Source organism: Takifugu rubripes, chromosome 2 (genome assembly GCF_901000725.2).
Source record: "Takifugu rubripes chromosome 2, fTakRub1.2, whole genome shotgun sequence".
NCBI classification, from domain to species: Eukaryota; Metazoa; Chordata; class Actinopteri; order Tetraodontiformes; family Tetraodontidae; genus Takifugu; species Takifugu rubripes.
Window position 1 is genome coordinate 14,043,775 of NC_042286.1, and position 22,351 is coordinate 14,066,125.

General features: G+C 46.2%; 3 protein-coding genes and 1 long non-coding RNA gene across 12 annotated transcripts; 2 read left to right on the top strand and 2 right to left on the bottom strand.

Annotated features, from left to right (window-relative positions):
- Nucleotides 1-2,260: 2,260 nt before the first annotated feature.
- Nucleotides 2,261-12,779, bottom strand: LOC101061173 (cell division cycle-associated protein 4). 7 transcript variants are annotated; one of them, XM_029828529.1, is made up of 4 exons: nucleotides 12,499-12,779; nucleotides 6,491-6,571; nucleotides 5,581-6,414; nucleotides 2,261-4,755 (listed from the first exon to the last, which is right to left on the bottom strand). In XM_029828529.1, the coding sequence occupies exons 3-4, from the start codon at nucleotides 5,598-5,600 to the stop codon at nucleotides 3,996-3,998; spliced, it is 780 nt and encodes a 259-aa protein (XP_029684389.1). In that variant the 5' UTR covers nucleotides 5,601-6,414; nucleotides 6,491-6,571; nucleotides 12,499-12,779; the 3' UTR covers nucleotides 2,261-3,995. The 7 variants fall into 7 exon arrangements, with proteins under 7 accessions (XP_029684389.1, XP_029684382.1, XP_029684395.1 ...); XM_029828522.1 differs by having other exon boundaries at nucleotides 5,581-6,571; XM_029828535.1 differs by having other exon boundaries at nucleotides 5,576-6,571; nucleotides 12,499-12,776.
- LOC115247316 (uncharacterized) lies at nucleotides 6,552-7,767 on the top strand. The gene is made up of 2 exons (XR_003886374.1): nucleotides 6,552-6,701; nucleotides 6,791-7,767. It is a non-coding gene; the product is annotated as an uncharacterized lncRNA (long non-coding RNA).
- Nucleotides 12,780-13,805: 1,026 nt separating the features above from the next.
- On the top strand, nucleotides 13,806-18,086 carry ahsa1b (AHA1, activator of heat shock protein ATPase homolog 1b). Of its 2 annotated transcripts, none has more exons than XM_029828493.1 (9): nucleotides 13,806-13,916; nucleotides 15,533-15,723; nucleotides 15,805-15,887; nucleotides 15,958-16,075; nucleotides 16,161-16,252; nucleotides 16,375-16,503; nucleotides 16,670-16,771; nucleotides 16,888-16,939; nucleotides 17,182-18,086. In XM_029828493.1, the coding sequence occupies exons 2-9, from the start codon at nucleotides 15,582-15,584 to the stop codon at nucleotides 17,352-17,354; spliced, it is 891 nt and encodes a 296-aa protein (XP_029684353.1). In that variant the 5' UTR covers nucleotides 13,806-13,916; nucleotides 15,533-15,581; the 3' UTR covers nucleotides 17,355-18,086. The 2 variants fall into 2 exon arrangements, with proteins under 2 accessions (XP_029684353.1, XP_003962903.1); XM_003962854.3 differs by lacking the exon at nucleotides 13,806-13,916 and adding an exon at nucleotides 14,367-14,603.
- LOC105418992 (dr1-associated corepressor) lies at nucleotides 18,024-20,406 on the bottom strand. Of its 2 annotated transcripts, XM_011620240.2 has the most exons (6): nucleotides 20,237-20,406; nucleotides 19,654-19,726; nucleotides 19,375-19,468; nucleotides 18,992-19,108; nucleotides 18,747-18,840; nucleotides 18,024-18,482 (listed from the first exon to the last, which is right to left on the bottom strand). In XM_011620240.2, exons 1-6 carry the CDS (start codon nucleotides 20,276-20,278, stop codon nucleotides 18,456-18,458), a joined length of 447 nt encoding a protein of 148 aa, XP_011618542.1. In that variant the 5' UTR covers nucleotides 20,279-20,406; the 3' UTR covers nucleotides 18,024-18,455. The 2 variants fall into 2 exon arrangements, with proteins under 2 accessions (XP_011618542.1, XP_011618538.1); XM_011620236.2 differs by having other exon boundaries at nucleotides 18,024-18,840.
- Nucleotides 20,407-22,351: the final 1,945 nt, after the last annotated feature.

Here is a 22,351-nt window from a genome sequence, read left to right on the forward strand (position 1 = left end):
GCAGGTTCATGATTGATAATATTTATCATAAAAGAGCCCCAAAATTTGAAATTGACATTAGGATTATGAGAGAAAGTGCAATAATTGTGAAGCTCTTGATGCATCAGTGTTATTAAACCAGCAAAACCACTGGTACCCACTGGTACTCACTAGTACCCACTTGTACCCACTGGTACTGACTTGTACCCAGTGGTACTCACTGGTACTCACTAGTACTTACTAGTACCCACTGGTACTCACTAGTACCCACTGGTACCCAGTGGTACTCACTGGTACTGATACACAAAAGCTTTAATGTTGTCACTGAAATGCAATTTTTCTGTGGGACCAGATCCGATTCAGTGGTCCATTTTTGTCAGCGTCCGTCGTCCAGTTCCCTGATACGGTTCCCTTCAATTATCCGGCCCATGTGGTCTGGAGTTGGGACCTGTGCAGATGATTAGCCGCTGTCACCAAAATTCCAGCGGCTAATTTGATTCCCGTGTTGTAAAAAATGAACGCCGGCCTTCCGATTGTGAAGATTCCAGGTCAAATTCATTTCCACGGAGATAAGGGGCTGAGGTCATGTGTCGGACTCCTCCAGAACCACTGGTACTCGTTATCAGGCGAGGAATGTGTCCATTCCACTCTAGGATGGAATCAAAGCCGAGACTTTTTGCTGTCGGTCAATCGTGGGTAAATAAATCTGCACCATCAGCACGGATCGGGTCGGTACAGTATTGACACGGATTCTGTGTGGGGACACACGGCTGTGACCACGTCAGCATCAACACACAGATCTGGACACAATGAATAATTCATTAGTTACTCCCTCCACTGATGCACTTCTGTGTAATCATAGAAGTTTCAATTTTATCTAATTAATAATACCATAATTTCATGAATTATTATTTACTTTAATGGATACAAAGGTACAGTACTCTGAGATACGCGTGCAGTTGCGACCGTTGGCCGACGTGGGGCGCTAAATCCCCGCTGGTCCGTCTTGTTTACAGCATTTAAAGACGATAAAGACAAAAGATTAGTTGTTTGTGGTGAAGATGTGGATGATAATGTTGTTGCTGTTGCTGTTGAAGATGATTTGTCGCGTTGCTCCCTGATTCCTCCCCCACGTGTTGTTGAGCAGCAGAGGTTGTTTGTTCTGTAAACGCTGAGTCAGCCCGCTGGACGGAGCCAACGCCTGGACCGGGTCCACTGCAGTGGGCTCATGTGAGGCCCCGGGGGACCGCTAAACCCTGTCTGACGTCCTGCAGCACTGCCGGACTGCAGACATGTATTGTGGGTAGCTGGTAGCCATTGAGGCCACCGTGTGCAGCAGTGCACGTGTTGCTCCTCCTCACGTGTCACCACTCCCTGAATTCCAGCAGCAGTGATTCTACATCCAGCTTTTTTTTCTTCTTCTTTTTTTTTTTTTGTGCATAACTCTGAGCTTTAGCTACTGTACCTGCCCACTGCCAGATCCAGCAGTGGGTGTCACAACAGGAGCGAAAATACAGCCGTCCGATAAAACAAACAACCCAGAAGGATTAGAACCCATTTTCTCATCCGTTTCTTGCCCTGGCAGAACAACAGAGGCCAGCCTGTCCTTTACGTGCTCTCTGTTATATTAAAAAGACCCCGACATCATCAGCGAGCACCAACATGTTCGCTCCGTCACGAGTGGCTGCCTATCGGCCGGGCGGCCGCCAGGGGGCGTGCTACGCCTCCATTTGTGCCAGAGCAGAAGACGCCCCACCCCGATCAGGGCGTGCGTGTAAAAGGCTCCACCATTTCAGTGCAGCCTGTATGCAGGGAAAGCCGGCGCGCTCGTGTTCTGCAGGCCTTTTAAATCAAACAGTCCGTGCTGTGCTCAGCATTCCATTTTGAATTAAGAGTCTCCGTCCGGGGGGGGCTATAAATGCCAAGCAACCTGCAAATGATTTGTAAATGTGGACACGCGTTTGCTGTCACCCAACATTCGTTTCTAGCATGTGCAGCGAATTTTAAAAAGCAAAGTTTGTGTTGGTGGCATAAACCCAGCTGTGCTGGGATCTGTACGAGTGTGCAGATGGTTGTAGTGCAGCAGAAATCACATGTAAAATGATTGTGTGGGAGGGGTTCATTTTAGGTGCAACATGCACAACTAGACCAAGTATATTTGACCCAGCTGAGTTACTTTCTATGAGCATCGACAAGGATAAAAGCAGTATATGTTGTGTTCCTTTAATGTCCTTTATAGAGGTGTGTTGTGTACCTTATTGAAGGAAGACTCACACAAGAATTTAGAATAAATTTCCTGTATTGTTGAATAAAATCTATAAAATTTTTCACAAAAAATACACATTACTTATACAGAAATCTCTGTCCTTCACATATATATCACGTCATCATCGATAACACACATTGTGCTTTATAGACCGACGGTACTCTCATAATTTATAAATAACACTGCAGTTCTCTTTTCAGCTCAGGCAGATTATGTAAAAAGACAACAGCAAAACAACAGGAAGTGGATTATTGTGAGACCGAAATCCAACAGATCTGCACATTTTCTGTGCAGGAACAAAAACAAGTTGTTGTTGGAGCAGCAGTGTTCTCCTCACGCGTCAGCCTCGCTCCTCTCCCTCCCCCGATTGGTCGGCCGCCTGAGTCGGGGCAAAACAAGCTGCAGACTCCGCCTACGGACCGAGTGACGCAAACCGCTGCCGCTCCTTCCCTCCCCCTCCTATTTTTCACCGCCACCTCCTCCCTGGGCTAGTTTGCCATCAGACTGTCAGGATAGATTAAGCTCATATGCCAGGAGTTTTCACTGAGCGTTGGGGGGGGGGGGGATGGAGACTCGATGGCTTTCAGTGCTTTTACATAACGACCACGCCACGATTCCTCCAGCTCAACCACGCAAAGAAGCTGGGGAATAAGAATTCTGCTCAGTAGTTAAGGCACGTGGACGCGAGAGATGCAGGTGAGGACGGATCGCTTTGGTCTGACGGACGAAAGGGTGAAATCAACGAGGCTAAAGGATGAATGTCACAGGCAGCCTGTCGCTGTGCGGAGCAGGAGTGTCCAGCAGATCAAACAGGCACCAGGAGGTAGAGCAGAGCAGCAGACCTGCCGTCACCCACGTTCAAAGACGTGTGAAACCCAGTCCAACACGCGGCAGGAAAAAGTCCTACCGCCGTGGCCTTTACGTGTGCGGAAACCTGCGTTTTCCTTTACAATTCCGGGTGAAGTTCTCCTGATTGTTCGAGTCCTCAGTCGGGAGCAGACCGGGATACATTACTGTGATCGTTCACGTGTTCCACGCTGCATCCGTGAAGTCTTAAATACGAGCTGCCCACGACGAACCGCCGGCCGTACGGTGAGGAGAGTTATAAGTTAGACTACAAACAAAGAAGAAACGACGGCGGCAGTTCATTGTGATCCCCCAATTATAAATAAAAAGAACAGCTAAGGGGAAAAAGCCACTTCATGGGAACATTAAGATCTGATCTACTCCTGGGTTTGAAATCTTGGGTGTTTTGCTGCTAAAGTCTCCTAATTCAGGCGCCACCACAGGCACGACGCCTGCTCCTTTAAAGGTCCTCACATGGAGCAATAAAAACCATCCAGTAATACTGAAAGGAATCCCAGGCCTTTGCCCTCCCAGCTGGCTGCAACGCAAACTCTTAAGCAACCCGGGTCTGACCCAACAGCCCGGGTGAAGCTCAGCTGCGTCCTCCTCTGGAGCGGCTCAGGAAGGTGCGAGCAGATCCCCATCAGACGTGGACGCGTCTGATCTGTTGCCTTTAAAGTGACCCTTGGATATCAACCGTCAAAACCCAAACGTTCCCATCTGCAGGCTCCAACTGAGGCACAGGCTCATGCACGTAAATTAGAATGTCGGGGAATTGGTGTTTTCATCCTACTGGAAACTAGCTAAAGCTTCAGACAACAGCTGGAGCTGGAAGAATCCAAAGCTTGCATTTCAGTCCCTTCTCCCCACCCCAGTTTTTGCAGTGCAGGTATTTTCCTGGAGATCAGGAATTCACCAGAATCTCCATGATCTGGTCCAGCTCATTGAGGTCCACCAGACAGGACTGGAGGCTGCCGGCTGAGGCGTGGCTGGTCGAGCAGATCTTAACGTCCTCGTCTGCCCACAGCGACACGCTGATGGGCCAGAGCGAGCCCGCCACCCAGGACGAAGGCAGGTCCGAAGTTTCGTACATCGATGTGTCAATGTCCTCAAAGATGTCGTCCGGGGCGACGTCGCTGAGGTAGCCCATGGTGTTTGCTGCGTCACTAAAAGCACTGATGGTTCCTGCGGGGTGTGTTTTCGGCTGGTCAGGCAAGCCGCTTGGCTCCTGAGAGGAAAACTCTGCAGACAGAACCAGACTGTCCCCATCAACATCTGCACACCCAGGGCACGTGACTGGCACGTCCTCCCTGAGAAGACAGGAGTCCGTCTGGACACCGTTTACGAGGGCGCAGGGTCCCGTCCCGTCGCTCTGCATCTCCTCCTGGATCTGCCTGAGCGTGTTGACGAGCAACACGGAGCGGCGCAGACTGAGGCCCACGCCGGTCTGATAGTGCTGGAGCTTCTCCAGGCAGAGGCCAAGGACCAGCTGACGCTGCTGCAGGTGGCTCATGCTGCACCTGGGAGGACCCACGAGGAACCCGCTCTTGTCGGACGGGTGGTCCGCGTCGGTCCTCTCCTTAGCGACGGCAGCAGGGAGGCTCTCGTCCTCCAGCTCCTGCAAGCAGCTCCACTTCCGTTTGACGCCACGGCCCAACATTGACCTGCAAAGAGACGAACGTGAGCGGCCGGGCCACTTAGTCCAAAAGTATACTCACGGTTCACTGGTACACGGTTAGCATCCTTGAATATGGAGCCAGTTAGGAATGTTAAAACTCATCTTTCCCTAAAAGAGTGCAACTCTTGCAATTTGTCAGCTGCAGCCTGATTGGTGGACCGTCTCTGTCCATTCAGCCCACAGCAAATAGATGCAGCACATTCAGGACCAGGCCGACATGTAATAAACCTTGCCTGCGGTTTATGTAACAGCACTAATGCAGCAAAGCGTGCCGGGCTTCCCAGATCACTGTCAACCCATCGGCTCCTGAAAACGTTGGTGATCAGCTGTGAACGGTCTCTCTCGGAGTTTGCAGGGTGGCTGTTTGAGTCCCAAAGTGCTCAGCGTGACTCAGACAGCCCTGCAGGCTTTACTCATCCATACAGACCTGGCTCGGTTAGATCAGTGTCTCAAAAGTGCTCAACAAGAGAAATAAACTCCGACACGAGGAACCCAGTTCAAGAGTTTTACCCCCAACTCTCCCTCATTACTTGTATGAATTAACGAGGCAAAACTACGACGCAAAGTGAAGTGTGTGAACAAAACACAAAACCGTGAGCTAGCGTGATAACAGTGTAGTGCTACTCCATCAGAACAGACTCTCCATCCATCCATCCATCCTCCTCTCCTTATCCACGATCCGCAAGACGACCCCGAACCGCCTTCACGTCCCCGGACCCAAGTGAAAAAACGCGAGCCTAATTGAAGTTTAAAGAAGATACGCGACTTTTTTGAGGGAGGTAAAAGTTAGCGCGTAAGCTACCAACCTTACGTTTCCGTCGAATATATCATGAGCTGCTGGAGTTCAGGTGACGGTCCGGTTCCGCTCTATCCCCGCGTTCCTGAGCTCCGAGCCCCGGGAGTATGAGGAATGTTCGGGCAATCCGCAGCTGAGGAGCGGGGAGGGGCGGGACCAGCAGAGCGAGCGCGTCTGATTGGTCCGTTCAGCTGCCGCTCAAGCCTCCGCCTCCGCCACTCACGGGGCAGCGAATGTGCGCACCGCCTGTTCCGAGTGCTGCGTTCAGGTGCACTACGGAAACTACCACAACAACCGACAAACAACAGGAAACATGATCTTTAAATTGTCGTTTGAATTAGAATAACACCACAGTTGCAAGCGCTCGCTTCTAGCACCTCGATAAAGATTTTATGGCCTTTATTGATACATGGTTTGCTTTGCCGGGTAAAAAAAATATGTTGTTTTAAGACAGCTCGAAGTAGTTATTAGTGCAGCCGAACTAACGCCTTTAAAAAGTGAGTATCTGTCGTCCTACTACATGTTTAAAAAGTCTCAAAATACGTGTTGGTTTTTAAATCAAGAAATCAAAAAGACCTTCCAATCGTATTGCTTTTATTAAATGACAGCGTGTATTTTAAGTGATGAAAATACATGATTTATTTGTAAGAATGCTGGAAGTCTGAATCGAGCACCCGAACGCAGCACGTTTAAAGGCACAGATGACTCAGAGAGGAAGTGGGGGAGAAGTGACCGGAAAGACGGGAACGCAAACGCCAAATAAGGAAACCACGTTCAAGGTTTTTTCTGTCTCTTCCTGCTGAAGTTGTCACAGCTGCGATTCCACTTCTTCTTTCCTCTCCATTTTGTCTAAAACAAAAAGTCATATTTCAGTTCTACCCAATTGTTGTTGGGTGATTTTTATTTTTTTGCCATTTCACGTAACATCTGAAGATCTGCTTGTCAAGGAGCCTGCTTGGAGTCCAGTGAGTCCTTCAGGTCTTGATAAAAGGGCCTGATTGTTTACCTGAGAGTAACACAAGATGTCAGAAACACTTGTAGGCATTGTGAGAACGATGACTCGTGACCCCTGAACTAATCCACTCATCTGTCAAAGCACACGCCAAAGTTCACATCTATTGCAAAAGTGATGGAAGGTGCGTTTGTCAGGTCACTCTGTAAACTTCATAGTCCTCATCGTGCCTTTTAAAACACAATAGTCTCGTTCTCTACCAATTTTCCTCAGGCTGCTGTTCTGCTGAGTCACCGAGAGGTCATTAATCTTTAACTACAGGCGGCCCAACAGGCAAATGTGCAGAAAAACCGTGATAACACGTGAGGACAAAGGTCCAGGCAAGTATGGACCCAGTCACCGACCAATGTCCTCACGTTTTCACTAGTAAAAACCCATAAAATACAGCGACTCTTATTGGAGCAGTTCCCTAAAACAAGTTTGACCTTCCGTTTTTAATCGTTACCCCTTACTACTGTCCTGGATGTAAAGTTCTGCTGGAGGTTTACCAGCGAGGGTCCAGCTGTGATAATATAATCTGATTTACATTTAACATGTTTGGATATTTCCGGAGTCATAAAAGCAGGAAATAAATGTGACACAGACAATAGTTGCACCTTTTATTATAAAAAATATTTACAAAGATGCTACAATGTTTTGTTTTTTTCTCGATATAAAAAAATGCATACATTTTACAATGTTAATTAAGTCTTTGAAGTTCTAGCTCCCATTTAGACCAGAGTGACATCCTTCAGAAGTGTTGTGGTAAGGTAATCAGCGTGTCGTAATACTGTATTTTCGTCAATACATTTCATTTGCCTGAGTTAATCTCTTCATCACATCACGAGGAAAACTTTTTGAAAAATGCATTTGATTTTCCCACATCTATAGAAGAAAGGCAACTGTTTGCATAAAGGAATTAAGAGGACATTTGAGTCGCTTACAATCATTTTGAAACACGAATGACAGAGCTGCATAGTGATCTGAGTAGGAACCCGGTTGTGATCATTATTTCAAAAAAAAGATAGAAAGAAAAGAGTGAGGAATAAATAGGTACTGCATTCGAAACAGAGGGCTAAATTTTGATAAATATTTCATCGGGCCTCACGATTGAAGTCAATGTGTCGTGTCTGTACCTTGATATAATAAATACAATAAATAAAACAATAAATTATATTGGGTTAAGAAAGAGGGATCATTTGTAAGAGCAACAAATGACAGATATGGCTTCTTGATGCAGTTGTCACCCCGTGGTTTCTCCAAATGCTGCGAGCACAGAAAGGAGCGTTTAAACGCGTTTGCTGTCAACTTACCAGAAAACCCGCCGATCTTTTACCAGCATTTGGTCGGAGGCTGGCAGGAATTCTCCCGCTCTGCATAAAGCTTCGAAAGAAATGAAAGAACAGCGCCTGTAAAATGTGATGATGCAGTCGACCTGTGATACCAAACCATGGGAAGACACTGTCTCAAGTCTGGCTACACTAAAATCTTAAAATCGCCTGGGAGTGAAAAATAATAGTAATATCAAATGATACTTGCAAAAATCCCCCAGCTGTATAATGCAAAAAATATATTTCTATATACACATACGTACATATACATATATTCCATTCATAATTGCTCAAATCTTTAGGAAAATATGCACTGACTCATAGATTTGGATTTACAATTTGTTCTGGTTTCAGGTGCATGTAGTGTGAAGAATGTTCGCTCAGTCCGTGTAACAATAAATAGAAATAGACGACCGGAAGGGGCTAGCATGAGAGAGGTAAACATGGAAAGTAAATAAGAATGTGTGGCGGCGTCGGGAATTATCTTTGCCCTCTCCTGAATGTTTTGGATCTCAAAGTCGGAAACTAACCGCATCAGAAAATACTAGAAGCCACTAAAAGAAATCCCATAATTCATCCATCAATTCTTATTGCGATTACATTTTGATAAAAAGGTCTCTGATTGGCCTAATTGGTCGTTAGAGCGACTAAATTCCAGGTCTAACAGTCTTATCCCCAAAATCTTCTCGGCTCGCTGTTAATTTCCCACCTTGTTCCAAAACCTCCAACCATCTCTGTAACAATACCACATACAGAACACACACGTGCACTCTGCATAGTCTGGAAAGAGTTTGAGAGGGGGGGGGGGGGGGGTTAGTCCAGGGTTTCAGGATCCCACGATGATCTCCATGATGTGGTCCAGTTCGTTCAGGTCGGACCGGCAGCTGGAGCTGGAGCTCAGCGCCGTGGGCCCATGGGAGGAGAGGCTCTCCAGCAGATCGTAAGGCCCCATCTTTGGGGTGCTCTGCATGCCCGTCAGCACCGTGTCCAGGTCATAGTAAGACGGGTCCACGTCTGAAAACAGTTCTTCGAGGGCAGGATCAGGTGGAGGGGCTGGGTGCTTGATTTCAAAAGTCCCAAAAACCTGGTCCCCTGTCCTGGAGTCTACAGGATTCAGGTGGTCCTGGTCTCCTTCCTCTCCTTCTGACACCCCCTCCTCGCTGTCCTCCTCTTCATCTTCCTCACACTCTTCCTCCTCCTCCCAGCAGGGTCCCATGCCGAAGGGACCGGCCAGGTAAGATGCAGAGGACAGCTGTGGAGAGACAGGCGATAAAGTGGACATGGTGACCTCTGGCTCCATGTCTCCCTCCATCACCACCTCCTCAGAGTGGTAGCCTTCCTCCAGACCCACCACTGAGAAGGGCTTGGGGCTCTGGCCCGCCTGAGCCGCCGCCTCCGTCTGCCGGCACAGCACCTCGGAGGCCACCAGACGATCGGCGGGACACTGCGCAGCCGCCAGGGCCTTGGTCATGATCTGCCAGGTGCCGTCCTGGGTCATCTCCTCCTGGATTTGCCGCACCGTGTTGGCGATGAGCACAGAGCGGCACAGGTTGGGCTCCACCAGCATGTGGCAGAGCTGCAGCTTGATCAGCGACATGTCCAGCAGCGACTGCCGCTGCAGGCTGTAGGACGACGACAGTGTCCGAGCAGCCGCAGGGGTAGCTGCTGCCAGGCCCTGCTCGCCACTGGGGACCGGCTCCTCCCCGGGGTCTGAAAACTTGCGCTTGGTGCCTTTTGGGAACATTATGCCTTTCTGTGGTGACGGTGAGGAGACAGAAAACAAAGTCAGCCAAACACACAAGAGGACAACGGCTCTGAATTTCACAATCATACAAGAATAAGTGCCGTGTAATTAATCATGTAAATATGTGCTGTGGCTACGCTACGTGGTGCGGGACCTATGTATGAGGGAAATAGGGCTACAATCTGCTCAGCAGCAGCAGTGACTTTATCAATAAACTCTACAGGTTTAAACTCTATGAACTTCAGTAAACAATGAATTGTTTGTTGTAGTCTTTTTCTTAAAGTTTGCTATACCTTTCCTGTTGAGAGGCACAGGCAATAGCAATGCAGCGTGGTCCCGGCTGCAATGCTTCAAGTACTTTTGTACGAGCGACAAGCAGCTTTTGTTCAGCACCATTTCTGCCCATTTTAGGCCAGTCTGAGGCAAGACTCCTGCTGGGCGGAACAACCACACTTTTAACAGACCACTGAGCCACCGAAAATAGCATGGTTACCGACTAAATGCCGACGCTGCATCAAAGTAAGCACAAACTAGAGAGACCTTAGTCAGAAAACAAAAACAGCACTCAAGTTACATGATGGGCGTAACTTTTCCCCCCACTGCCACCTGTGATCGAAAGAATGGACCAATCAATGAGGTGCTTTTAAGAGGGAAAAGTGAACAAAACGTGGGAAATAAAGAACATTGACAGTATTCACAACACAACATTGCACCGCGTGCCGCTAGAATGTACAGAAGTGCATGAGGTTGGGAGCTCTACGCACAGCACGCTCCAGAACTAGCAGAACAAGATTTTCACTTTCTCTTCAGGGTGGGGGAGAAAAGAAGCGCCAACTTCCTCGTTGCTCACTGTTCATTTCTTAAGAGAAATTTAAGAAGAAAAAAGAAATCCTGCCAGCATTTAAGACCCTCCGACGCCTCCAAAAATAAAGATACGAGTGAGTGGGGTGAGCAGAGGCCTGTGGCATTTAAGAGTCCACCAGGCTCTCCTGTGTGCAAAAACAAGATAAATCACAAAACACAGTCCAGTCAAACAGTACTGATACACGTTGGGACGTACAGGTACATGTTCATCGTGTGCATCGTTCTCTAACGCCCCTCGCACAGCTCCGTCTCGTTACCAACAGGGATGGAAAACTTTACAGTTTCAGGAAAGCCACAAAAGATCAAGGTTCTAAAAAAAATCTGTAAAAAAATAATAAAAATCACATTTTCTTTTTTCTCACATTGAGGAAAAACGTGTTGGAGAATTAACAGCCAAAAAAATGGGAAAGACAGGAGACCATTTAATACAGTAAAATTCATTACAACTAATCAGAAACTGGATGGAAAATTCCTCCTTTTGTCCTTCAACACCAGAAGGTTCTGGGATTTCAGCCCAAATGAGACAAACGGCCGCCGTCCCGACTGATCAGGTGAATGAACCCAACGCTATTGTGTGAAATAAAACTCCTCAGCAAAGACAACGTAGCGAGGCCACTGCCCACGCAGCCTCACCTGCTTTAACATTTCCTGCCGGTACAGAACAGACACGTAATTTATGACGGACAGCTAAAACAAAAATGTTAGAAAACAGTGGCGTCGTCCTCCTGCGTGGTGAGACATTACCCAAGACTACCTCCCTAAAGGAAAACCAACACTGTACCAGGAAGTCCTACAACCTGGGAGAAAGCACACTGTAAACAGTTTTGACATTGATTTACAGGTTTGTTGGAGAAAAATCTGCTCTTCCAAATTCTAAATCTCACTGGGAAATGAAACAGGAAGTGCTAAACCTGGTCGGTATATAACGAACGGACACATACGATTAAAGGTGGTTTAGAACCATCCTGCACCTGTAGTGACAGAAAATGAAAACATGGCAACACGGGTCAAAAAAATGTCTGGAAAATTGATGGAAATTTTTGGCGATGACAGAATCTGCAGAGTATTAATGGCAAACGCTGCAGCCTGGACAGAATGGTGTTAAAAGGGTCAAGAATGTTTGATTGTTTTTTGCAATCACACATTGTGCTCTGCTCAAACGAACATTTCTACCATTCAACCTCGTCTTCTTCGACAAAAGAACATTGAATTCAACATGATTCCACGTGAAATCGGTGCCACCAACGTCCAGCAGCTGCAGCGGGAAATAAGAATAATTACCTGCAAAATAAACGACCTGATTAAAAGCCCGCAGGCCGCGATCAGATGTGGCGAATACATTGTTCAGACGGCGACCGGGGCCCTTTTATTACGCCAGGAGCCAGAAGCCAAACAAAATGTAGCTTGGCTTTACGTCAATGGCCCCTGAAGGGCCCATCCCCCACCGCCAGTGAAACCCAGCCACTTTCACACAACAGCCCGATTTTAACCAAATAAAGAGTCGCCGCGGCCGCGCACACTCGGCCGATCGGCCCGTCCGCGGCACCGTAACCAGCATCGGCGGGCAGGCCGGGTCCCGCCGGGCGGCCCCCCCCTCGGCGGTTCGGTGCCGTCCGCCGTGGCCGCCGCATGCTTTGTCTCCAACGCGGCGACAACGAGGCCATTTTGCGCTAGGAGCTAACAGCTAGCCGGCTAGCTCGGCGAGACTCCCCGCTGGCGAGCTCCTGCTAACGGGCGAAACACAATAAAAGCCTAAAAAAAGGCTCCTCTCCGCGGCCAACTCTCCCTCGGTGACCCCCCCACATCTTCATTTAAACGGGCGCCGGCGTGCGCGGAGATAGTTAGCCGAAAACATCTCCCACCCACACACACACACACACCCGCCGCGGTCCTTCCTCCTTTCTCGGCAAAAAAAACAAGAGTTTTGGCCGCGGCCCGTTTAAGTTCCTAAAAACAACAAAGGCTGAAAGGGCCGATAAAAGGCGGCCGGCGGCCGTTCTCACCTCGTCTTTGTCTTATTTGATTCCCGTCTCGGTCATAGGATCGACGGCAGGGAAAGCGGAGATCAGGTTCAGATGAGATCATTCATGCCACGGCTTCAAAAACTGAGGCTGCTCTGTCCTGCTGCTGCTGCGGAGCGGAGCGGAGCGGTGCGGAGCGGAGCGGACGGCAGGAGGGAAGCAGCAGCAGCGGCGGCGGCGGCGCGGGGGGAGGGGAGCCGACAAAAGCTGCCATATGCTGGCTGGGATTCCTCTCGGGTGGCTTCTCCCCCCACTTTAATTTGACATAAAAGAGAGAGAGAAGAACTGGGCGTCGTTGTTTTCAGACCGGCTCAAATAGATGGAGCTGCTGATGTTATTGAAGTAAATAAAGTTAAATAAATTAGGGTAAAATTTGCTCTGGTGAACCGGTCGACAAGGAAGGTCATTTGATTTTATTTGTTGTTGTTTGTTGGGGTTTGTGCGGGTGTTTCTACCAGTTACAAGTCAGGAATTCTTTGCCGACTTTTGGTTTTATTTCACATCATTGACTGTTAATAGCCCGAATCCTCTTCATCTGACAGGAAATAACCTGCTAAACCAGTTTAACTACTGAAAAGTTTACATTTTAAGTTCTTTCTGTGGACGTCACATTTTGGGATGTATTACAAAGTTTATAGTATGATTATGTTTATCGGGGAAGATTTTTAAAATACACATTAAGAAGAGCCCGGAGTTTAAATCAGGACCATCTCAGGTTTGTCTGGTTTAAGCTGAGGATTGATGCTATTTCTGTTGGTACCTTTAGTTGAACTGAAACTGGTCTGTTCCATGTTCTATTACACTATTATCCCACATTCTGTGTGTGCGTAACTCAGATGCCACTTTGCAGCATATTATCCTTTAATTATACAACTCTTGTACTCATTTCCTCAAAAATGTGTCGTTTTGTGCCTGCACTGTTTTGGAGTGTTGAACACATTTCAACAAAACTAGCTGCTGCTAATCAACATTATTGTTACAACATCTGTAACTTGGCTTTATGCCTGATTATTGTCAGTTTCTGCTTGGTACATCCTGCTTAGTTGTGCTTCCAGTGAAGTTCACAATAAATAGGAACGCACTGAAAGGGTTCCTATAAAGGATCTATTAAAGGTTATAATCTGAGTTACAGAGACTTTGGACTGATAAACATGTTTTGAGGCTTTAGCCTGAAAGGAAACAGAAGCAAAGCTCCTTCCAACTGTGGTGGACAGTCCCTGGACAACCTGATTTACGCTGCATCCTGCTTTTTCCACCTTTTCTTAAATGCTCCCTGTTGCTTCCGCAGGTTTCTCCCCTCCTTGTTTAGTGACGTGGGTTTTTCCAGGGGGAAACCTCGGTGGGGTATCCGTCAAAGCGCATTAACAAGAGGACCCAATCAAGGTTTTGTCCCCGCTGAGGTGAGCAGGAAGTCCAAGGCTGCGGTTCAATGTTACCGGAATTAGAGCACAAGGAGCAGCAGTGATACGGTTGGATAGTCGGCTAGATTAGGTTGCATTATGCCCCTTTGGACCTCAATCCCTGGAGGATCAAGGGTCTCCTTCGATTGTCATATTTGCTGGTTGCTCCTAACCCGTAGGCTTTGCTCACATGGATCAAGTTATCACGTCAGTTCAGGAGCGCCGATTAAATCAAAGCTTGACGATCCATCTTTTCACTTCCACTAACTTCCACTTTTGATATAATTTCACATTTATATTCAAACAACTGACATTTAAACTCATTTGTTGAGATTTCTTTATTCAGAAAGCCTCCGGTTTGATGTTTATTCTTTTGTGGGACCGCATTTCTACCCGGACGTGCACGGATCCGTCAAGAAATAGCTTCCGGGTCGGTACTGTCGTTCTATAAGGTTCCGCTTCTAGCAATTTCTGCGCACGGCGGATAAATGCAGGAACCGTTGGAGGGTTCTAGAAACAACGTGCACCGGCCGGTCACCGGAAACCACCGCTGCCCCCCGTTCTACAACCGCACGCGTTAAAACTTGTGAAACAATATTTTGGTTAAATGGCCAAGTGGGGGGAAGGAGATCCTCGCTGGATTGTTGAGGAAAGAGCGGATGCGACGAATGTCAACAATTGGCACTGGTGAGATTTGATGAAAGGCCAAACCGCTAACTAGCCCAATAATGCTAACGCAACATGTTTAGCTCCTTTTCTCAGCACACACCTGTCGTTCTTGAGTTGTCTCTTCGTTATTGTGCGTAATTGTCTGACAACTTGGTGTGCAATGTTGCCTCCGCCAACTCTTCCGTTGGCTCGTTACTAAATCATGATTAGAGATTGGCAGAAGTGAACCCTACTGGCTTTAACTTAGCTTAGCCTTTAGCATGCTAATGCTACTGTAGCCTCATATCCATACAGTCAGCTCGCTGCCCGAGATAGTAACACTAATACATGCACACGTGTTTCGTTACCACGCTTGGTATAAAACGAATAATTAAACTAATAGATGCTTGATTCGATGTGATGAAAAACAAACTCATTCCCTCAAAATAGCCTGACTCGTATCAGACAAGAATATTGATCTCTCTGACACGAACGGATGGTATTATGCCTATTAACATTGTAAATACTTCACATTTCTGAGCAACCTTATGGGCATTAGACATTTAGACGATTCATATTAGTCCAGTTTGCTTCTATAGTGACAAAACTGCTTTTAGACGCCAGTTTGCACGTTGACCATAACAGTCTAATATTTATGCTTTGGATGCATGCAAATCCTTAGACATGAATTATATAACTTCTTACATCTATATTGTTAAAGCCAACATAAGAACAAAAACAATATAATCCAGAAGCTATCTCTGTTGGGTGTAATAATACACTTTTAAGGGAAATTAATATCCCCTCACAGTTGGTGAAACTATTATAACTGCTCAAAATGCAGTTTTACTTATTTTGCGTCGGTCTTTGGTATCAGCAGTAAAACTTTAAAGATTAACCAAGTTGCATTACACAATATTTTAAGAACAAATTGAAACTGAAGTCATGCGGTGTCTTTTCCTTTGAAGGACCGAACGAGATGCGACAAATTGGTCGTCAGAAAAGTTAAAATCCCTGATGCTTGGCCTGAAAGTGGAGAATGAGGAGGGCTGTTGTGAGGTGACAGAAGTCAGCAAAGTGGAGGGAGAAGCCTCGATTAACAACCGCAAAGGCAAACTTATTTTTTTTTATGAATGGAACCTGAAGGCCACCTGGACTGGTGAGGAGAGTTTCAGCTTTCTCCCTTTTTGTTGACATGGTTTAATCACTGTTATAACTTATATAACTTTCTGTTTTACAGGACAGTCAAAAACAGGAGTGAAATATAAAGGAACTGTGGAAGTTCCCAACCTGTCCGATGAGAACGACATGGAGGACCTTGATGTGAGTTTCACTGGACTGTTTGACAGGTCGGGATGAGAGAAGTTTAAACGTGTCCTTCCGCTCTCTTCAGATCTCTGTAGCGCTGAATAAAGATGAACCTGACACACCGCTGACGGCGCTGATGAAGACGAAAGGAGCCGACAGGGTCCGTGAAGCCCTGGGAAGCTACGTCGGCTTCTTGAAAACAGGTGTCCGGTTTCTGCTCGACTCTTCCAATCAGTGATCGCATTTGCCTACAAAGTTGGTTTTAATCTACATCTAATGTTCGCTCAGAGTTCACACAGGGAATGATCCTGCCGACGGCCAACGGTGTGGCCAAGCCTCAGGCCACCTCGCAGTCCAAAGCCAAGATGGATAAAACGCAGGTTGGTGCTGACAACCTCCTCCAGCCATCGGCCACATTTCGGGCTCTCTGACGTCCTTAAATGGTCGTCCGTGCAGCGAAGCAGCAGGACTCACCAGATGCTCTTGTGCTTGTTTTGATCAGATTTCATCCTCCAGCAGCACGGCTGCTCCGGTCAACACCGGGGTCAAGATCCCCACCTGTAAATTCACCCTGAAGGACAAGTTCCTCACCTCGCCAGCAGACCTCTTCAGGGTCTTCCTCAACCAGGAGGTGGGCTTCAGTTCGTCCATTCCTTCTGGATCCGTTTCTACCTCATAAAGCTCTCCTCTTTTAGCAAAATGGATTAATTCCACATCCGGCCACCAGGGGGGGTTATTTATGGCATCAGTGATAAATTGGAATAATTGATTAACAGATGTGTTTGTGTCACGTACAGATGGTCCAGGCATTCACAAAAGCTCCAGCATCAGTGGACGGAACAAGAGGGGGAAGGTTTCGTCTGCTAGACGGGAATGTTCTTGGCGTTTTTACAGACCTGGTGAGGTTGGCCGACCTGCGGAAGCATAAAATCGCACGAGATGTTGTGTTATTCCAGATGTTCTGCCCATCGGGTGAGGTGGATGCCCTTTGTAACGTCTTGTCTCGTCCATCCAGGTATTTGATGAGAAGATCGTTATGAAGTGGAGGTACAACAACTGGCCCAGTGGTGAGTGAACGAGCGGCTTCAGCAGTTTTTAATACTTTCAGCTCTGCTCACATTCAGCAGGATGTTTCCATAATGTGATATTTTAACTTAAAGCTGTAATTACCTGAGATGGAAGATGAATTAAAAAAAAGGAACAGGAACCATCTAAACGCAGCGTTCCCTGTTTTCACAAGTCCAGATTTAAGTTGTAAATGCATTCTCCCGCTCCGGATCCTTAAACCGCTGCTCTGTGCTGGTTCCAGAGCATTACGCAACCGTCTCCATGACCTTTGTGGACCTGAGCAGTGCGACGGAGCTGAAGGTGGAGTACCGAGGCGTCCCGGAAAACGAGGAGGAGCGGACTAAGGAAGGCTGGAAGAGATACTACTTTGAGGCTATCAAACAGACTTTTGGCTTTGGGGCGCGGCTGCTCTGAAGATCGAGTACTGTCCTGTTTTGGTTTTTTCCCAGTTTTTCTTTTAATGTCTTTTCATCGGTCCAACACACAACATCCTGCTGTAATCTCATACTGCAACTTAGAGGAAGAGAAAAAACAGATGAACTTTGGTCCATCGGCTGTGTAAATGTTTTAATTGAGCACCGTATTTAAGCCCGGAGGTGTTTGAAAGGAGGAGCGAGAGGTTTGTGCCTTTTGGATGGAAAACAGATCAAATAAAGCCACAGATGTGTTAAACCTCCTCTCCATAAATATGTAATTACTGCAAGTATTGACATGTTGGGTCAGTTATTTGGAGAAGAAAATGTTCTGAATATAATGGTTTTATTTAGTCTAATTGTAATGTAACTGTCGTGAAGCTGTTTTAGGTCTACATGCATGTTTCATTTCAGCGTTACAGCTACGTTTGGACTTGAATTCTGAAGTTTCATCGCCTCAATCGTACGTTCACCTGTTTTTAATACACGTTCATCTCTGCAGGGGGATCAGTTCAGTTCAAATTTTAGTTTTGATTCTGTCTGCAGGTAGCTGACGTAGCAACTCAACATGTGGTTTTGCTGGTTCAGAGTTACTTTTTGGGACAAAAATGCTTCTATGCTTCACATTTCAGTCATGTAAAAAAGACGAGTAGTTTGGAGGAAACCAAACCCCTGTATGCTTGTTTTTATTTGGCGTGTGCACATCATGTAACAGCACATTAAATTTATCAATCAAAAAGGTTCAATTCTTTATATCTTGACTGTTCCATAAAGGTGCATCTTTAAAAGGGTTATTTACAGGTTTCAAAACTACCGTTTGTGGGCAAATGCAGAGGTGGTTTTAAACACCTTAAATTGTCCAACAAACAAAATTAGAGCCAAATGATATTCAATTATGCAAATTAGGATTTTATCATTGTCATCATTCACATTCTAGCAGTTGCTGTAAACACACAATGTCCAACATCTGTCAAAACAAGGAAAAAGCCTAAAATATAACTTAAATTTCCACCAAATGGTGTCCTGTAAATGTTCAACAAACACTTTTTTTCTAAACAAAACTGAAATTGACCGTAGCTGCAGGCTGGTTGAAAGTTCTCCGTTAGCAGCAGATGTAGAGCTCCGGCTCCTGGAACAGATTCAGAAGCTCGGTATTTATTTTCTTTATTGTTTCTTTTGGTCTATTTCATATTTTACACATAATTATAATCGATGTATGTTGAAATGTAAGAAGAGTAAGAGTGTCTGACGTGTTTCCTACCTGCACCTCGTGGGGTCGCTGTTGTAACATTTATATATTTAATAGTCAAAGTCTTTTTAAAATGTGCATTTACGTCACCAAAGGATTAAAGCAAGTGTAGAAATAGAAATGTTGGCTTTTGGCTGTACGCACACTGGAGGAGTTGTCGTTGTCCAAGGAATCCGATCTTGGCCGTGGCGCCATTTCATCAACTGGCTTTTTGACAGAAGTTTCACGCCGGCCGGGCCTGAAATCAAGAAAATATCGGTCCATTTATTTGCTTGCTAAATTATTTGTAACAGCCAGTGAAAAGGGAAACAAAGTTGCTTTTCAAATCCAAAGTTGTGCATTGGAGTCCCTGATGTGTGCGGTATTTTAACCTCCCAAATGCTCCGTACCTGTATATTGGCCACACGCTCACGCCTCTGTTGTCCTTCTTGCTTGCCGTAGATGTGGCTTGATCCACCAGGTCTTTGAGGAAGTCGAACAGCTTCTCTGACTCGATGCACTGCTTCCTAAACAGCAGCATAACCTTAGACATCAACTGTCTGCACATTTCTCAGAAGCTTTGACTTTCTGCCTGCGGCTAGTTCCTCCTCTTAAAAACACACAAATGCAAACATCACTTGACTAAAAATATACTGTGATGATAAAAAAAAAACTACTACCAGACGCAAACTTCCACATGCAGCAGGTCACACCAGAAGTACACAAATGAGAAACAAAGATTAAGAGTAAAACACAGGGTAGTGTGAGGTGTCCACAGCTCAGATATACTTACATATGAGCCACAGACACAGTAGTGCTGAGCTTTGACTCTGTTATCATGCAGGTTTTGGTCAGCAGGCACTTCAGGAATATTTCCAGAGCTCGAGCTGGTCATCACAGGTCAGGGGGTCAAACGCTTCATTCATAAAACCTAAACAACCAAAAGACCTCTGACCCCCTTCAGGTTCTGTTAATTATGCTAAATCATTTACTCCCCCGGCCTCATCTGCATCATGTGTCCATTTAGGAAGAGGTGTCCTTTCCTGTATGACCAGGTGAATGTGAAGGATACAGATGATGACAGGCACGGCCATCGCAATCCTCCCAACCTCTGCATCCTTCTGCATCATCTTCTTAATGCGACCCTGACAACAAGCACAAGTTCACCTGCTGCGTTCACGAACACCAGTAAACTACAGCCACCCGGCGTGAAAGCGTTTAGAACATTCAAAGGTAAATAACAAATCACGGTTGCCGTCGATTGAACACGTCCATTTTGTTTTGTTTTTTTAAATTAAGAGATTCACTATTTATACCGACTAAAGGATTCATTTGAGCGCGAGGGGAAATGACCGGTGTTGGTGCCAGAGCAGATATACATTTAAAACAAACACAATAACAGTTTGACAGGTACTAATTTTAAAATGTATTGGATCAAATTGTTTTTGATGTATCACCAGATGCTGGTTCACCTTCCGTGGAAATAGGGACTGAAATATTTAATAATATATTCAAAGTGGAAAATACCGATTTCCCAAAACGCAACAGGTGCAGCAGGTAGCCCAGCTAGCTATTAGCATTTGCTAGCTTGTGGCATCCACTCTATTCAGCCATCATTCACAAGTACAATGTAATCTATTAAAGTTTATACTTACAGGGTTGAAGCGTACGTTATATTTCCTCTTCTGCCCGGGCATATTTCTTGCTTTAATTTGCGTTTTTTAATCACATTTTTCATGTTTTTACCGAACACCGCCACAGCGCCCATTTGTTTACCTTCCGTAGGAGCCATTGTGAAAAAGTCACGGAGAAGAAAGCGCACACATACTCACCCGCGCGCGCATACACGCACATACACGCACACCTGAGGTCAATACATGTGACCCCCAATAATGACGTCATGGCAGTAACCCCCTGCAGGACATTTAAAAGCCCCTGGACCCCCAAAGGTGAAGCAGAATCCTGTTTTAATCCGAGTTCCACTTCAGAAATCCTCAACTCACTTAGTCAATTAGATCAGAAAAAGAGCAAAATGGAGGATAGACCGGAATACTCTCATAGAAATACTGCAACATTTACCTACATCTGCATGGCAGGTGGGTTAATGGAGCTTCAATATGAGGACAAATGTCACGTAAAATGAGAGCTTATTCTTGTCAACTCTAACTATATGAGCAGCTTAAGCACAAATCAAGAGGTTTTAGTGTGACAACTGTTACTTCCTTAATCAGCCAGGGAGTCACTAGTGACCACAAAGTTCACAGATAGGGTTAATCTGTCCTTATTGCAGATGATTATGGTTTGGAGGGCGGCGTGCTGCTCTGTTGCAGCTGTTTTACACAGACGCTCAGAGTTGGTTCTGATTTATTTTAATGCCATTTGTTAGATGCATCTGTATCATCTGACTCATCTTTGCTCTCTCAGGCTGCGTATTAAGGCTTTAGGATGCTTCTCGGGTGAATTTAACCTCTAATTTTCTGTCAGTATCTCTCCTGTGGTTCTCAGGTCAGTTCTGATCAGCTGGGTCTGATACACCAGTTCTGGAGCTCCTGTGAATCCAGATCTACAGCAGCGAGGTCATCGTCGGCATCACAACATTAACTCCACTTTGTGCTTTGATGTCCATCATCACCTCTTTCATCTTCTTCTGTCCACACATAAAAATGAGACATTTCTGTTCCACCAAACAGCTGATCGTCCTGTTCGTCCAGAAATTGTGGCGTTCAGAGGTGAAAGGTCAGCTGTGCATAGCTGCTGTCGACATCGTTGGCTTCTTTCCACATATTTTGTAAGGAAGTGAAGCAGCGGTGGAATATTTGCTTGTGTTTGCGCTTCAACACACTTTGCCTGTATTTGTCGAGCATAAACTCTGTCCAAGAGAGCTTGCAGCTAAAAAACACACAAGAGAAAACCTCCAGTGTAGTCGAGCCTGTTGGTGTTTAGCTCGTGATCCATCTTACATTTCCTTACAGATCCGTTCCCTGCCTTGTTTCGAAATGTGTGGAGTGAATTCCTGAAACCTTCTAGAGTGAGAAGAGACTGTTCCAACAGGAGGATGAAGATCTGTGGAGCAGTGTTGGATCACAGTCACGCCCTGCTCCACGCCGCTCGGGTCATGTCAGGAAATTTGGCCCTGAGACCTTTTCAGCTGGATGTTTGAGCAAACATCCCTTCGGTCAGGTTCATGGAGGCAGCCAAGACAAGAAAACCCAAGAACCTGCCTCAGAATGATCCAGGTTCTGATCGTTGGAACCCGGCTGCCAGCTGAGGCTCCGTCCAGACTGGCATCACATTCCACGTTAAAATACGGGGCTTTCCTTCCTGTTCCATGATTCCGATACTATTTAGTCACTGATTAGGTTATTCTGGGGAACTAATCCCGTGGCCACGTTGCCTCAGATCTAAGAGTATTGTGGAGCTTTTTCCTGTTTCCTGTTCACTGTTTCTTTCCTCAGCGCTGCAGAAAAGAGTGAATACTTTCATCATTTCCCTCGCTGACAGCTGCTGGTTGCAGAGTCTCAGGACTCGAGTCGCTGTTCAGTAAAATAACCGGCATATTCATCATTCACCAGCGTTTTACCTCAATTTCTGTAAAGGTACAGGGATCCAAGTGCTGAAGGGGACATGTCAACGGGGTTTCATATTTCCTCTACCTAATGTGATAATCTGGTAATCTGCTTGATCCTCCTTTGAGCGGCAGAAAGGTCCTCAGAACTGGAGGAGCTGGTGAGATAAACTGTAAATTCCAGTTGAGCTGCTTTTAAACCTGC